This window comes from Triplophysa dalaica, chromosome 8, assembly GCF_015846415.1.
Source record: "Triplophysa dalaica isolate WHDGS20190420 chromosome 8, ASM1584641v1, whole genome shotgun sequence".
NCBI classification, from domain to species: Eukaryota; Metazoa; Chordata; class Actinopteri; order Cypriniformes; family Nemacheilidae; genus Triplophysa; species Triplophysa dalaica.
In genome coordinates this window covers 23530977-23546004 of record NC_079549.1, presented here as the reverse complement: position 1 = coordinate 23546004, position 15028 = coordinate 23530977, and the positions used below count along the sequence as shown (strand labels likewise).

Sequence of the window (15028 nt, the reverse complement as noted above, 5' to 3'; positions counted from 1 at the left end):
GCGCTCTCTGTCTCTCTCTCTCTCTGCCTCCCTAATACCCTGTTCTGAGCGATCAATGGTCAAAAAAATAAACAAAATAAAAATTTGACTGTTGGCTTATTCAAAAAAAAAAAAATCTTAAAAAGATGGTTAGACTAACAACATAAGATATTTATATTTTATGCTTTCTTTAATTACTACACATGAATATTATTATTATTTTGTTATTTACAGATTATAAAGTACCGCATAACCGGAATGACCCGTCTCACATCAGAATGCACAAAGAAAGACACAAAATCCACTTTTTAAAGAGGGAATATAAAACAAATACTTTCAAGATGTCTTTGGTGTTGTAAACTCTTCATGTTGCATAACATGATTCTTTGAAGAAGATAAGGCCTCTGCTTTTTTTAGACGTCCATCACGCGCATCTCACATTGAGAAACGCACTTGATATTTAGCACCGGTGTGGTTGAAAGATTCAAGTCAACGTAAAAAAAACAATCGTTCTAAGACACGGGTCTTTCAGACATATGCATACTGAAAAAGAAAAGGACGAAACGGACAGAACAACATAGAGAAAAGTAAAAAATGACTTCACTTTACTGCACGTTTCTGAGTGCCCAGTCCGAAGATGCATTGGCACTTTTCTCCTGGAATGTCTTGTGCTTTTTGGTCCTTTAGAGATATTCCAACTTTCCAACAGCAATATTTTCCACGTACAAAAATAAATTAAAATCATATCTCAAGCTCATAACTGTGCAGTGTGTCCTGTCTGTGCAGGGTCCAACAATGAACACTAAAAACAGAGTTTGGCTTTAAAAACTTCTATATGTAAAAAGTAAAATTATTATACAAATTTTGCTGATCTAACAAAATTCCTCAATGGCTATTTTAGCATCAGACGTTCATAAGCTTTTTACAAAGGTTTTTTGTCCGTCTCCAAAACGTGGCAAAATATTCTGTGTAAAATATGTTCTTCACATCAAACTTAATATGAAGAACAAAACCATAAAAAATATAATTTGGTCGCCTTATTTACGTTTTAAATAAAGCAAATAAAATTTCTTGGCCGGTAATAAATATTTCCCTCAGATTTTTTTTAAAATGAGCAGTGGATTTTGGACCCTGTGTTTACGAGCGATCCCTCCGTTCAGATAAAGACCCAGAGCTGGAATCTGTCGGCTGGATTGCAGGGCACGAGAGATGGATTCTCATGAAGAGCTGTCAGGCACTTTTGTGAGGCCTTGTTATAAAGAAGCTGATCCTGCAGAAAGGAATAAAAGAACACAAGTGGGATCTATCAGCACTGTACAGTTCAGCCAAATCACAAAAGCAAACATTAGCAAGTGTTAGACAAACACACAGGCACTAAGACTGAAGCTGGAGATTGTTTCCTCTCCTCGCCTTTGTTCTTGAAAATATGCTTTCGATTAGTCCAACCAAAACATAAAGTTTCAAGTTTACACGGGCAAAACTCAAAAGACCTGTTCCACAAATCTGGTTAGCTACAAATCTAGACCAGCAGTTCTAGACGGGGGGGAGTGGCCCACAGGGGGGCCACAGCTGACTTCCAAGGGGGCGTCTAATCATTTAAAATATGACAAATTAAGTTTTTAAAACAAGATATTTCTTATTATTTGTCCATTTCTATATTGATAAACACTTTTAAATGAAAACTGAGATTCTAAACTTTACAGATACCAAATTTGAGCGTGTAATTCTCTGTTGGCGTGTTTCTGGCCATTTTTGTTTGCGATTTTGCTGCATCCACTCACAAAAATAAAGTTTTGATATATTTACGGTAGGAAATATGCAAAATATCTTTGTGGAACATTTTCTTTAATAAATGTCCTAACGATTTTTGCCATAAAAGAACAATTTCTTTTACCAATGTCCCCGGTAACTTAAGACTTGATTTTTTTGAATAAAGATATTGTTGATTTCCTTTTATAATGGTTCTGTAATAATGCAACTAAACACAATCATGCCAATTGACCGTTTCATCAGACGCCCGTGCCTGACCCCCAGTTAACTTCCGGTGTCTAATAATATAACTATTTATATTTGATTTAACTTAATATTAATTTGTATCATTATTTTACTGTATAATAATTGTATTTAATAAACTATTTGCTGAATTTTATGTTAATTTAATTAAACTATTTGTTGAATGGGTCCTGTAGTTTTGCCGAAAGCGTATGGAACACTCTATCTGACATCTAGTGGTTGAGCTTGGTATCACAGGCTAAAGTCAAACTATTGGAGAGACAAGTTTAGCCAAGTAACGGTTCTTTTCTGTTTCTGTTGATTGTTATTAAAAATCATCTAGAGGAGCTCTATTGTTTGTGAATGTGTTCTTGAAGTTCTGTCGGTTCCACAGAAGTGCGCATGAGCAGTAACGTTTGTTTATGTTGTGGAGATGAAACCGTCTATAAACCTTAAACTTGATTTGTGTTTAAGACAGAGAGAGATAGAGATAGAGAGAGCCTTTAAAATGTCGTTCTACCTTTCTTATCTCCCATTTCTGCTGTGGTCCTGTCTTACTGTCGTGTCCTTTATACTGACATTCCTCTAATTTGGCGACTCCTTCGACCGCGTGCAGACAGAGTTCCTTCTGAATGTTGTGTCTGATCTCATGATGGGTTGAAAACTCAAAATACTGTAGATCAGAGAAAAAGAGATGCAACACGTCAAACACATTTATATAGAGATATTAGCCTGGATAATCTTGGGTGCAGCTGATAAGCATCTTTCAGTCTCTGTTTTGGAGGGTCGATAAGGCCGGATCAGTGTGGCGGGCAGGCGTGACTGTAGCAAAAGCTCTGCGTTTTTAAACCAAAACACAGTAGTGTGAACGCCGCCTGAAAGGAGCAGCTCACCCTTAATGAGAATTCTGAGATGATGTACTCCCTCATGTCGCACTGACCTTGTTTTAATTTTCATTCTTTAGTGAAACACATAATGAGACGTTGCTATGCCGGAACTGTTGTTTGAAGGCGGACGGTGAATTGTGTCGCCAATCTTTTCAAACCTCGCGTGATTCGTCTTAAAAGCGCAATGGATTTTGATTGACTGTCAATGTTTAATGGTCCACCAGTGGGGAAAAAGTGATCCCAACCATATTGTTCCTCTGTACAGTCAATGCACGTCTACAGATTAAACACGGGAGACCTTCACTTCATCTAAATATGTTTCTGACTCATTTCTACTCATGTAGAGAACACACTGTTCCTGTACCTGGTTTCCTCCCATCCCGTGGCAGGGATACATGATCAGAGACTTTCCTCCATCGTTATTCTCCCCAGCGTCCAGACATCCATCCTTACCGATATTCTTTATCTGAAGAGAGAGAGAGAAGGGAAGAGAGGAAGTGAAACGGATTGTTGTGTCGTAACATGAAAGCTGTTTAAACACAGAGTCGTGTTTTCACTAGCATCTACAGCATGGTGGGATATCACAACACGCTGCGGTGAGAGAGAGAAATCCTAAAACACACACAAACTCACCGCGCCGAAATGAAGGGGATTGAGATCAGGCAAGAAAACCTCTGGATAGACGTTCTTCAAAAACCAGGAAAAATTCTTACACTGGAGCTTTTCTCTGAGAGCTGCACGCTTAGCGATGTCTCCATATGAGTGCTGTAATGAGAGAGAGAGACAAGCTTCATTACAGAAACCATCTTTGAATCTCATCACAAGACGTCCCACAGGCTGTCTGAGGCATGGCTTTAAATCTGTCTGTCTGTCTGTGGTTATTTAACAGCAGAAGGTCTCTGGATTTCTGTGCTTTAGGTTGGAAAGAAGCATCACATTGCTTTGTGAAGAGGCTTTTAGTCCAACTTTAGTTAAGGTTATTTATAAAACTCAAGAGCGTAAATAACTGCATTGTACAAAAAATACAATTAAAGTGATACTTCACCCAAAAATGAAAATTCTGTCATCATTGTCTCACCTTTGAGTTCTTCCAAATCTGTATAAATTTCTTTGTTCTGATGAACACGGAGAAAGATATTTGGAAGAATGCTTATAAACAAACAGTTCTTGCCCCCCATTGACTCCTGTAGTAGGAAAATCTTAATTTTATTGTTATGTTGAACCCAAAATAAGATATTTGGAAGAATGTAGGACAGCAAACACTTCTGGGGCACTTTTGACTACCATTGTATTTTATTTTCATTGTATGGGAGTCAATGGGGGGAAAAATCGGTCTGGTTAGAAGCATTCTTTCAAATATCTTTCTAAAAAAAAAAAAAAAATTAATGCAGCTTGGGAACAACTCGAAGGTGAGTAAATGATGACACAATTTTCATTTTTGGGTGAAGTACCCCTTTAAGGTATAAATGAAGATGATAGAACTGAAAGTATAAGATGAAGAAAGTGCTTTCAGTCTTGTGTCCAGGTGTGTAAATGCTCATCTTCACCTCTTTGGCGATGTCTGCAGCCTGCTGGTTTCTCCTGTAGAAGATTTCTTTATAATCGTCCATCCACACCTCAGCCAGTCGCACCTGATTTCGAGCGATTACCTGTGTGCCTTTGGGGAAGGTGTGTGGACTCTTCGTGCGAAACACGTGACCGACGACAGAACAGGGAAGGATTTCCAGCTGCCCGCCGCACTGCCACACCTATAAACAATGAGAAAACATCAGGACAATATGAATATGAGAGAGAAAACAACTTGTTTCAGTCATCACACAAAACTGGGTTTTGAAATCAGTATTCCTCTTGTATTTCAGCACAAATAACTCTGCAAACATCTTAAAATAAGATCAACATTTTACAGAACATTTGACACACGTACTTGCTTAATAGCACCATAAATAACAAATATATATAACAAAATATAAACTGTTTACAATGTAAATGTATGTTTCTAATATTTACGATTTCTTAAAAATATATCATTTATATTATAGAATAATGTTATACGATTTTTTCACACGTCGCTCTGAAATGCTTGATTCTGATTGGCCTATCGCGCCATTTCAAGGTATGATATTTCCAAATAACAACCGCTCAAAACTAATCACACAGGTAACCCGGATGCTACAAATCATTTTGACAGACACAGTTTAATATTACACAAAAAAAATATGTGTTTACATCATGTACATATATGACATTACATTTACAAATGATTAAACCAAATTCCCTGTTAATTGCATTTGTAAATTGTGTCTTTTACATTAAAACTGAAAGTAAACAGGTTTTACTTGTAGAAGATCTGCATTTGTTAAATATTAGCTAATGAAATAATCTAAATTTACATACCAATGTTTAATAACATTATTATGAAGTAAATAGCCTTGCAATAATAAGTGGGATCACGTACTGTACATACTGTCAGGGTTAATTCTTGTGATAACAACTGGTTGCGTGTACATTATCTCTTACATAATTGTTACAATAAATGATAATAATACAATTATTTGTATTATAAAATTTTTCCATATTTTTCTCTACTTTTTGTTCTGCAGTGTTTTTTTACAAAGCAGCTTTGCAACAAGGCAAAATTAGTATAATAACTAAATGTATATATTTTGATTTTTGAATTAAAGTCCTCGTGAACCTGAAACTTGTGATCATTTTTAATTCCGTATTGTGATGCATTTCCATGTGAAAACTAATGTCGAAGGAGATAGTAAGTGGGCGTGGCTTGCATTTTTAACTGCAAATTGATTAGATGTATAAAAACAGCTGCTGAATTTTGAAATGAAACTAGCAGCAGACTGACAGTTGAAGGGGAGGAGTTAACGGATGCTCCGCCCAAGCCGTCTAGTTTAGGTCATTTGAGATGGATCGTCATTTCAGGGCGGAAGTGCATTTTTAGATTTTAATTTAAGATTATGAGGGTGCATGAATTTTGAACCAGAAAATGAAATGAAAGAAAATGGACCACTTTGCTAAACTATTTACAATAAACGCTGCAATTTCATGATTTTTTTCATTGGGACTTTAAGTGCTTGTTCTTGACTCAAAATATTTTCTTTCTAACATAAACTGTATATTTGTTAGCATTTATTTATTTGTTCAGATGTACATGTGGGAAGAATGTGCGTGTGTGCGTGTGTGCAGTGTGTGCGTGTGTGTGCGTGTGTGTGCGTGCGTGTGTGTGTGTGCGTTGCGCGTGTGCCTACTGTCTCACCCTGAAGGACATTTCAATATTTTCTCCTCCCCAAATCTCCATTTCTTCGTCATAGCTTCCGATGTGGTAGAAGTAATCTCTTGAAATGGCAAACAAGCCGCCTGCAAAAGTGGGAGTCCTGCGAGGACAAACGTGATTACATTGTAAACATTCCTCTGCTTTTAATGTTTTTCCATTAGACTGCGTGGGAAAAGACATTAAATAGAAACCCAACAATGAAATCTAATGAAGTTCTGAGTGTTATAAAGTTCATTTACTTTCGCAGTCAAAGCATTTAATTAAAACAGCAGATCTGCTTCAGTCATATATTGTTATTGTATTGTAAAAAGCTTCACGGTTTTATACGGGCATGAAAGATCACGTGTATTTTTGTGTGTCAAGCTTTTTCTTACTTAATGGGGTAGGTCTCATCTTTGCGCCTCTGTTTCTCGTGAGCCGGAAGTGCTTCCCAGCCGAAGGACAAGGCCCAGTCGAAATTCCCACGGTTGTGGTTTTGTCCGTACGGCGAGGGTTTCATGAACTCAAAGGTGTTCAGGTCAATGGTGGTGATGTCAGGACTCACCACGGCTGTTGAGTTCTCTGCTATCCGGGCCAACAGAGGCTCCAGCCATCCGTGAAAACACTCGCCTGGAAAACACACACATCACTCATTTACAGGCACACACTCTTTTATTCTCTTGTTAAACTTTAACACTAAAACCAAATAGAATCTTATTAAGAGTTACTAGGAATGGTCAAATTTGCTATATTTAGTAAGACATGCTGTGTCTCGGGTGCAACGGTTCTAAATTTGATATTATGGAAGTCTTTTCAATTGAATTCTGAGCAAAGCTGCAAGAAAATAAAAAAGAAGTATGAGTAACAAGAACAGTCAGGGCTGCATTCAAAGTGAAGAAACATCAAAAGAATATCAACGTAGTCAAAGTATGATCTTGTGCAGCGCTCAACAATAAGTCCGGGGCCAGCATGGGAGACCCAGTGCTGTATCATCACAAACGGCGGTCATTTGCATGTTGCTTTGCCTATTTAAACACACTTCATTTTAATTTTCATCAGACAACAAAGGATGAAGACCAAAAATATTCACTGCTACTGGTTAAACTATAACTTTATCAAGGTTTAATCTAAATGTTATTTATACAGTGAAAACCAAAGTGTCATTTCACATCATTTCATTTTTTACCTGATAACTACTATTATTACAAGGCTCTTTGGAATGCTTGATTCTGATTGGCCAGTCGGGACATTTGCTTGTTTGTTATTCCTAGTTAACCACTCAAAACTAATAACACACGGTAACCCGGAATCTAACCAATCATTTTGACAGGTTTTTTGAGAAGTTAAATATAAAAATGTCTTTGGTAAATATTATGTCATATATGTTATTAAATGATTAAACCAAATTGACTGTTAGGGACATTTGAACGTAGTTTCTTGCCTTAAACCTGAAAGTAAGCGGCTTTTCCTCGCGGAAGGTCTGCATTCGGTAAAAATTAGCTAACAAAATATTTCAAACTCACATTTAATGTCCAGTTTATTCTCATGTGGCAAGTAGCCGTGTAATAAGTGGGATAATGTACAAACAGCCGGCTGTTATCGCAAAATAAGCCCATTCAGTGTGATACAAGACTGACCCCACTGTCAGGACTTATTTCTGTCAATACACATTTTTTTTTTAATTTATAAGTAAATAAAATAATTTATATAAGAGTTTCTGTTCTTTTTTTACAGATTTTCCACGTGAAATCTAAAAAAGCAGAATGTTAAGGTTTTTACAGATTTTTTTAAATACGGTCAAAAACAGTAAAATTACATAAGATTGCAAATTTACAAGAAAAACATGAGAACCGTGTTATTTTACAGGGAAATATTCATTTACAGTTTATTTCTGGCGCCCCAGCTGTTCCACAGCTGGCAGAATTTTCTTTTCAGTATATTTTTGAAATACGGTTAAAAACTATAAAATTTCAAAATGAATCTACACATTAACAAGAAAAATGTGGAAAACTATTTAATATATATCCTTGTTTTCTATAATTTAACAGAAATATATATATTTTACGGTATGTTTCAGTTCTTCCAGTTTACAGAAAAATTCCAGGTATTTTTACGGGTTTTTTACAGTGTGTACATTATCCCTTACTTAGACCAACATGAAACACCTGAAAAGCACTGATTATTTTTCTTTGTATATTTGGTTTATTACATCTATTTGTGCTAATGCACATATTAGATTACTTGTTCTTATTTTATCACTTACTGATTAGTTATCTAAAAACATTTGGAGTTTCTGTGATTTAGTTTAATGGTTTTGATGGTATTATAACCTTAATTATTAAGATTTCATAGGTAAAAAAAAATCAATAAACGACTATACAATATTACTTATGTGTTACTTCTTGTTGTGGTGGGGCCAGTAAATTTTTTGACAGGGCCAATAAAAAAGTGGTTATACTGCAAAATAATCTTGTTTTCCTATCCAAATATCTAAACCTTCCTAGGTCAAGATTAGACAAGAAACATTTCTTAAAACATTGAGTCGTCCTATTTTTTTTATTTATTGAAATAAATGATCAGAATTACGTGAGTTTACGCCATTTCTGTTCTTTAAAATTGAGTTGATATTTCTCATCCCACTGAAAGAAGCTTCTCAGGCAAACGGATCTCGATTTAGAATTATTTTAAGGATTGTTTGTACAGGAAAACAAGACAGAAATAGCAGGAAACAAAACAGTTTTTGCATCTTTTCTCATTGGGGCTAAAATAAACTTAATCGAAGCGTGATTAATAATGCAACAAGTAACTTCGCTCATAAATATGCAAAGTTTACGAAACCAGACAGCGCACCTCAGGCCGAATTCCTTTTCAAAACTAAATCTGAAAGGGAAAACAGTTTGCGCTGAATTATTACATTCAATGAGTTACTCTGGGGTTTTTCAAAACTCAAATCCAAACCAGAATGTAAATACAAGCACTGCAGTAAATACAACTGTGTTCTGAAATGGACTCCGCAAACATGCCCACAAAACCCCACCGTGAATCTTTAACATGCATAAACTCAGACAGAATTAAAAGCAACACATTCTTTCCAGCAGAGAAGAGCTCTGACTGACCACAGGCGTGTTTTTATTAGCCGGCAGTCACAGGGACATTCATGTGACGTTAGAGAAGATGACTCAGAGCTTGACTCACAGTGGGCGTCCAAAAAGGTGAGCGTGTCTCCCGTAGCCACCGACGCCCCGAGGAGTCGAGCCGTGATCAGACCTTTCCTCTCAAGCTGACGGACCACACGGACGATGTTCAACTTTTTCAGGTACTCGTCCAGTTCGTCCTTCAGTCGATCTGCGAGAAACAGAAAGGTCAGAACAGAAAAATCAACTTGCTCTTGACTGCTTGCAGGCCAACTTTGACCTTTCCAATATGGCGGACGGGAGCTCACATAAAACAGCCGCTAATGAGGCCTCGGTGTCTATAATATTTTAGGCTGGCAAACCACAGTTTGAAAATAGGTTCACCAAATTTATAATGCGATACTTGATATGACATTATTGGAGTTATTTTCTTTTAAAAGAATAACAGAAGGCAGCTGAAAGGAGTCCAAACCTCACAGTACGATGTACTAAAAGTTTTGGCTTTGATTCTGACTGAACACACAGCATGCTGGTCTCTCTCAGCAGAAACTGAAACCACACGAGAGAGTGTAATTAAAAGAGGACAGAATGAGAAAGAGCCAATTCTCTAGCTTCCATTTCTCACATGGCGAGACGCCAGCATGGAAAGGTCAGTCAGTCCGGGACCGCCAAATCGTTCAATAACCGCAAACCAGGTGTTTAACAACTGGGACCAAAAAACAGTCAGGGTATAATAAAAAGGGACAGGTCACCCAAAACTTCATTCATCTTGGACTTTTATTCACGCACATTTCATTCAAAATCTGTATCTGACTTTCTTTTGTTGAACACGAAAGATGATATTTAGAGAAATGTGTCGGTTGTTTTGTGTCCATGCAATGGAAGTCAATGGGGTTCAGAGTTGTTTGGCTATCAACACTCTTTAAAATATTTTCTTGTGTGTTCTACAGAAGAAAGAAAGTCATTCAGGTTTGAAATGACACGAGGATGGCTCGAATTTTTGCTTGAACTCTCTCTTTAATTTGATGATTCACAAAGTAATTCAGAACCTAAATATAATTCGCTAGTCACACAAGATGGCGCCGGTGAGCTTTTGGGACAACAGACTAATTTCCGGCTGAATAATACTGTGTCAGGATAAGGAGGATTTCTTTTTATAAAAAAGAAGAAAGTAATACATCAGTGATATGACAGATCATCTTTACATTGCAGAGCACTTCGTTAATCCAAAACAACTCGATAGCATTATACGACCAGAAATGAGTCTGTCGACTCTAAAAATGTTAATTTAATTAGCGATTAAAAATACTTAATTACTATTAAACACATGTGGTACCATGTTGGATGTTAAACTTGAAGTCAAACAGATATTCTGGTTCTTGTATTTCAAGCAGTTGTCTCCTTCCGTCATTTCTCATCCTTTCTTTCTCCTCCTCGGCTGTCAGAGGTCAAGTTTCTAAGAGTCCACTGACAGCCCCCCAAACCCCGTCAGAACCCCTCAGAGAACATTCACAAACACTTCTGCTTCCTGTAGTAACCTTTTCACGAGGAATTCTGCGGGACGGGTTGCCCGGCTGGAACCGGACACCCATTAAAGCGCACAGAGGGGTATTTACCGTCTACGCTGGCGTCATCCACCAGGATGATCTCCCTCAGCAGGAGCGCAGGGGAGGTGTGCAGGACGCTGTAGACAGTGCGCAGTAACGTGCTCCACGCTTCATTATGAAAAACGATGATCACACTCGTGGTCGGGAGGGCCGGACAGCGCTTGAACGTCTGCTCTATGCATCTGTGAAAAAGGACAAATGGATACATAGAAGGGGTTAGCGATATATACATTATTATAGATCTATTTTATATCCTGAAAAACCTAGAAAAAGTAAAGGTTCTTTGGATCTTCAGGTGTTCTTTATGGAACAATTCAGCCAGGTTCTTCTGTACAGTAGTAACATCATGCACCTTTTGTTTAAAAGCGTACCGAATTTTGGGGTTTTCAATGAAAGTATAAAATAATGACGATTTCACTGATTTTGAGTTTATTTGGTCTTTGGCCTTTACTCCAGAAAAGTTTTATGAGTGGCCGCCCCCCACCTGGTCTCAGTGTGAAGTTTATACCATAGAGGACTATAATAAATCCCTCGGTCACAGGACCCTGTTCTTGCCTGCAATGGTTCTTCTTTTAGTTCTTGCACATATTGAACATTTGTAATCTAACTGGCAACAACAGATGTCGGAATGATAACGTAATATTTGAAAGAGTTCATATGCAACAAGAAATTTTTTTACATTCACTTTCATAAATCACATGCATCCGAATGCCGAAAAACATGATTCATAAAATTGAATGTTTTGGCAAATGAACTCTTTATAATTAATAGTTCAGCTTCTATCTGAAATGTGTTTATCTTCATCATCTCTGTTTGAAACACAGAATTGCAGGTTACTTTACGTCCTTCTTTACTTGTGTTAAAGTCAAATGACACCACCAATTTCGCACAAAATCCAACCCGACGGTTCAAGTCATTATTATAAGATTACTGTTGTAAATAAGGGTGAGATTGATTTATTGATTTATTGGTTGATTTACTTTCAACCAAAATAGGTGACACATTTTATCTTGAATAAATGTTTATTTTACATACTACTCCTCACCTACACCTTCCATCCAAAAAAATCTTTATACTTTAGTTATTTTTGATAAATGACCAGTCTGATCTCACAGGAAATCATAACTGAAGCACACAAATCGTCAATGTCCCTCTGAAACTTCGGATGTCCTCGGATGTGTTTTTCAAGAAATGAAACACTGCCAAAGTTGACAAGCACTTTTACTGTCTAGATATTTGCAAAACCCATTGGCGTGTCTAAAAATGATGTTTTATGAAAAAAAAAAAATCACAAAATATGGAGATACGAGGTTTCCGAAGGACACCGGCGATGTGATTATTAGATAAAAGCAAAAATGAAGCCCCACCCCAAAATCGAACGTCACCGGCTCAAAAGAAGATCATACTGATACGCATGAATGAGATTGTGTTGTTAAAGCAATGAACTGTGCTACACATCACTTCATATAATAATAAGGGCAAGAACAGATGTGTTTAACTGAAGAAAAACCTTTCTCTGAGTCTCTAATTTATCTCAATAGCTGTGGAGACATGTTTAGATAAGATGTCTGAGGACAAAACTTCACAAGAGCGCAACAGACGAACAGAAGAAATCTGGTTTCAAACAGACAAATGTTCAAGATCTAGAAATGTTCCTATTGCGATCTTAAATGTGTCGGCGTGTTTCGGAAAAGTTTGGATTGACATTTTTCTGCACACCTCAGAAGATTCACTGTGAAACTTTATCAGTATGTGAAGAACCTCACTAACAAAAAATATGCCCTCATACAACATGATTTTTAGAGGCGAGGCCCTTGACATCTCCAAAGCAGCTGACATGAGACCTGCCCAACCTTTCACCCAATAAAAAGCTGCTATAAACTTAAAGACAAACACTGTGATATTTGTCGAGGTGAAAAACATCAGCATCAGGTGAGCAAAGCAAACACACGATACATACTCCGGAGGTCTCGTGTCGGGTCCCAGGTCCCTGCTGAGCGAGATCCGATCGCTGGCGTACAAATTAAAGCAATGCTTCTCATCGCCTCTCTCCTTCTCCTTCTGGTCCTCTGGACTCAAGTTGTCAGTGTTAAAAGACTTCCCAGAAGCCCCCGGCTGACTGGGGTTCTGCGGGGGTCTTTCCAGAACCGGACGGAGCTCGGCGGCCGTGTAGTGTCCAGGTAAACAGACCAGGCCGCCTTCATTTCCCTGCTGCTGCTGTCTCACGGGAGCTTTGATCTGCATCTTTGGCATAGCGTCCCGGAAGTTATTCACGGCTCCCATCACCATCCCGATGACGGCGTCCCGTTTGCCCACGATGTCCTTGAGCCAAGGATCCTCCTGCGGGTTGTGACTGACCACTTCTCTCTGCATCAGAAACAGGAACGTCACGAACACAAAGGCCACGATGGCGAGCTTCCACGGGTGCAGCCGCCTGCGCAGGAACCTGCGGAGAAATTTCATTCTTTTGCGGCGGGGCTGAACGGAGGCCGGCGCTCAGAGTCTCTAGAACAAAACTTCACCTGGCACACACCCTGCGCGTAACATCGCGGGCTGTCAAACCTGTGAATGAGACGGAGGTGATGACGAACAGACACGCACACAAAGGAACACAACCCGAGCCACCGCGAACATTTTTACGGACAAACACTGACAACTGGTTTGAGGAAGGAGACGCTTTGAACTTCAGTTCCAGCGCTGAACGTCCAACATAAACATTTCCTTTGATATTTAAGCCCAGTTTAGGTAGCTGGGAAATCATTCATCGCATGAGAGAAGTCATTTTGTGAACTTAATTTCTTCAAAAACATCCACTTGGAGTGAATTTCTACAGTTCCAAATGATAATTGGTCCTTTTAACCAATGGAAAGTATTCATTTCAAACGTTCGGTGTGTTTTTAAATGTCAGTTATTACATCGACTCACCATTAACTTTCATGATAGATGCAAAAATAACAAAAAGTATAAGATATTAAGAAGGAGAATAAAAAAAACATTAGTAACAAAAATAAAAAAGACTGAATAAAGTCATCTATAAAATGTCCTGGTTAAATTATAGTCACTGTTCATTTTCACAAGGGATTAATATACAGTAGACTAAACTTAACTAAAACAGTACACTTAACTTTATCATAACACTAGTTCAAACACTCTTAAACGAATTCATGATGCGCCTCATAAACGTGCGTGATGTCATTTTCATCCACGTAAGCATTGCAACGTTAATCATACGGATGTCTACAAAACGAATGAACTCACAAAACACCTAAAGAACGTGTTTCTCTCTCAGATTTTAAATCAAAGTATATAACATACCGCCGGCGCTTGTCAATCACGCAAATACATATTTCGAGGCTCACAAGGACCGTCCCAAAGCCGACCCGCCGTCTCCGTGTGTCTCCGGCAGCGGCGTCAATGTGGAATAATCACAGCCGGACTTCCGTGTCGCTCGAGCCAGGTGCGTTTCTCACAGGAAGAGTGACGGCGGAGGGCGGGGCGTGTGTGGCGCCAGGTGCGTTTCTGTCAGGAAAAGGGCGGGGCGTGCGTAACGCGTGCGTAAACGCCACATCGGACCTCCATTCATTGGTGGGCGCGTCAAGCAACGTGGGCGAGGAGCATTTGAAAAATGTGGCTGATCCACACATGTAAATTGCAGGAATCTTCATATTGACGCTTTAAGATTCCTAAGGTATTTATTTATTAAAAAAAGTTATACGACAAGTTCTAGAGCATAAATATATTGTTCAAATAACCGTATTAATATTTATATTGATGCTCATCCTCCAATATTTGGTGAGAAAACATGGCCAGTAAATATTGACTTTATGGCTGGTATTGATCACGTGATGTGTGATTTAAATTTGTTCAACATCGCCAAAGGATGTTTGATAATGTTACAAACTGAATGAAGTTTGACATTATTACCGTTTCAAAGAACGATGTATACTTCCGTACATAACAACACAAGCATTTTAGTTTCTAGAAAGTGACAGAGTTTGATTAGTTTGGCTGATATCAAAGTAACAGGATTATTACGGGCATCCGCTCCGCGAGGATGTTGCCGGGAGACGCGCAGCGCAGGAACGCGCGCATCAGAACGCGTTTCGGTAACATACAGGAATCATTTAAATGACATCCTTCTCTTCAAAAAACATTAAACGCGAT

The 15028-nt window shown here is 38.3% G+C and overlaps 1 protein-coding gene across 1 annotated transcript; it reads right to left on the bottom strand.

The window, feature by feature from the left end:
- Nucleotides 1-150: 150 nt before the first annotated feature.
- galnt3 (UDP-N-acetyl-alpha-D-galactosamine:polypeptide N-acetylgalactosaminyltransferase 3 (GalNAc-T3)) lies at nt 151-14318 on the bottom strand. The gene is made up of 11 exons (XM_056755201.1): nt 14180-14318; nt 12825-13426; nt 10874-11046; nt 9319-9468; nt 6519-6753; nt 6127-6244; nt 4406-4606; nt 3492-3623; nt 3223-3324; nt 2492-2644; nt 151-1249 (listed from the first exon to the last, which is right to left on the bottom strand). The coding sequence occupies exons 2-11, from the start codon at nt 13325-13327 to the stop codon at nt 1136-1138; spliced, it is 1881 nt and encodes a 626-aa protein (XP_056611179.1). The 5' UTR covers nt 13328-13426; nt 14180-14318; the 3' UTR covers nt 151-1135.
- Nucleotides 14319-15028: the final 710 nt, after the last annotated feature.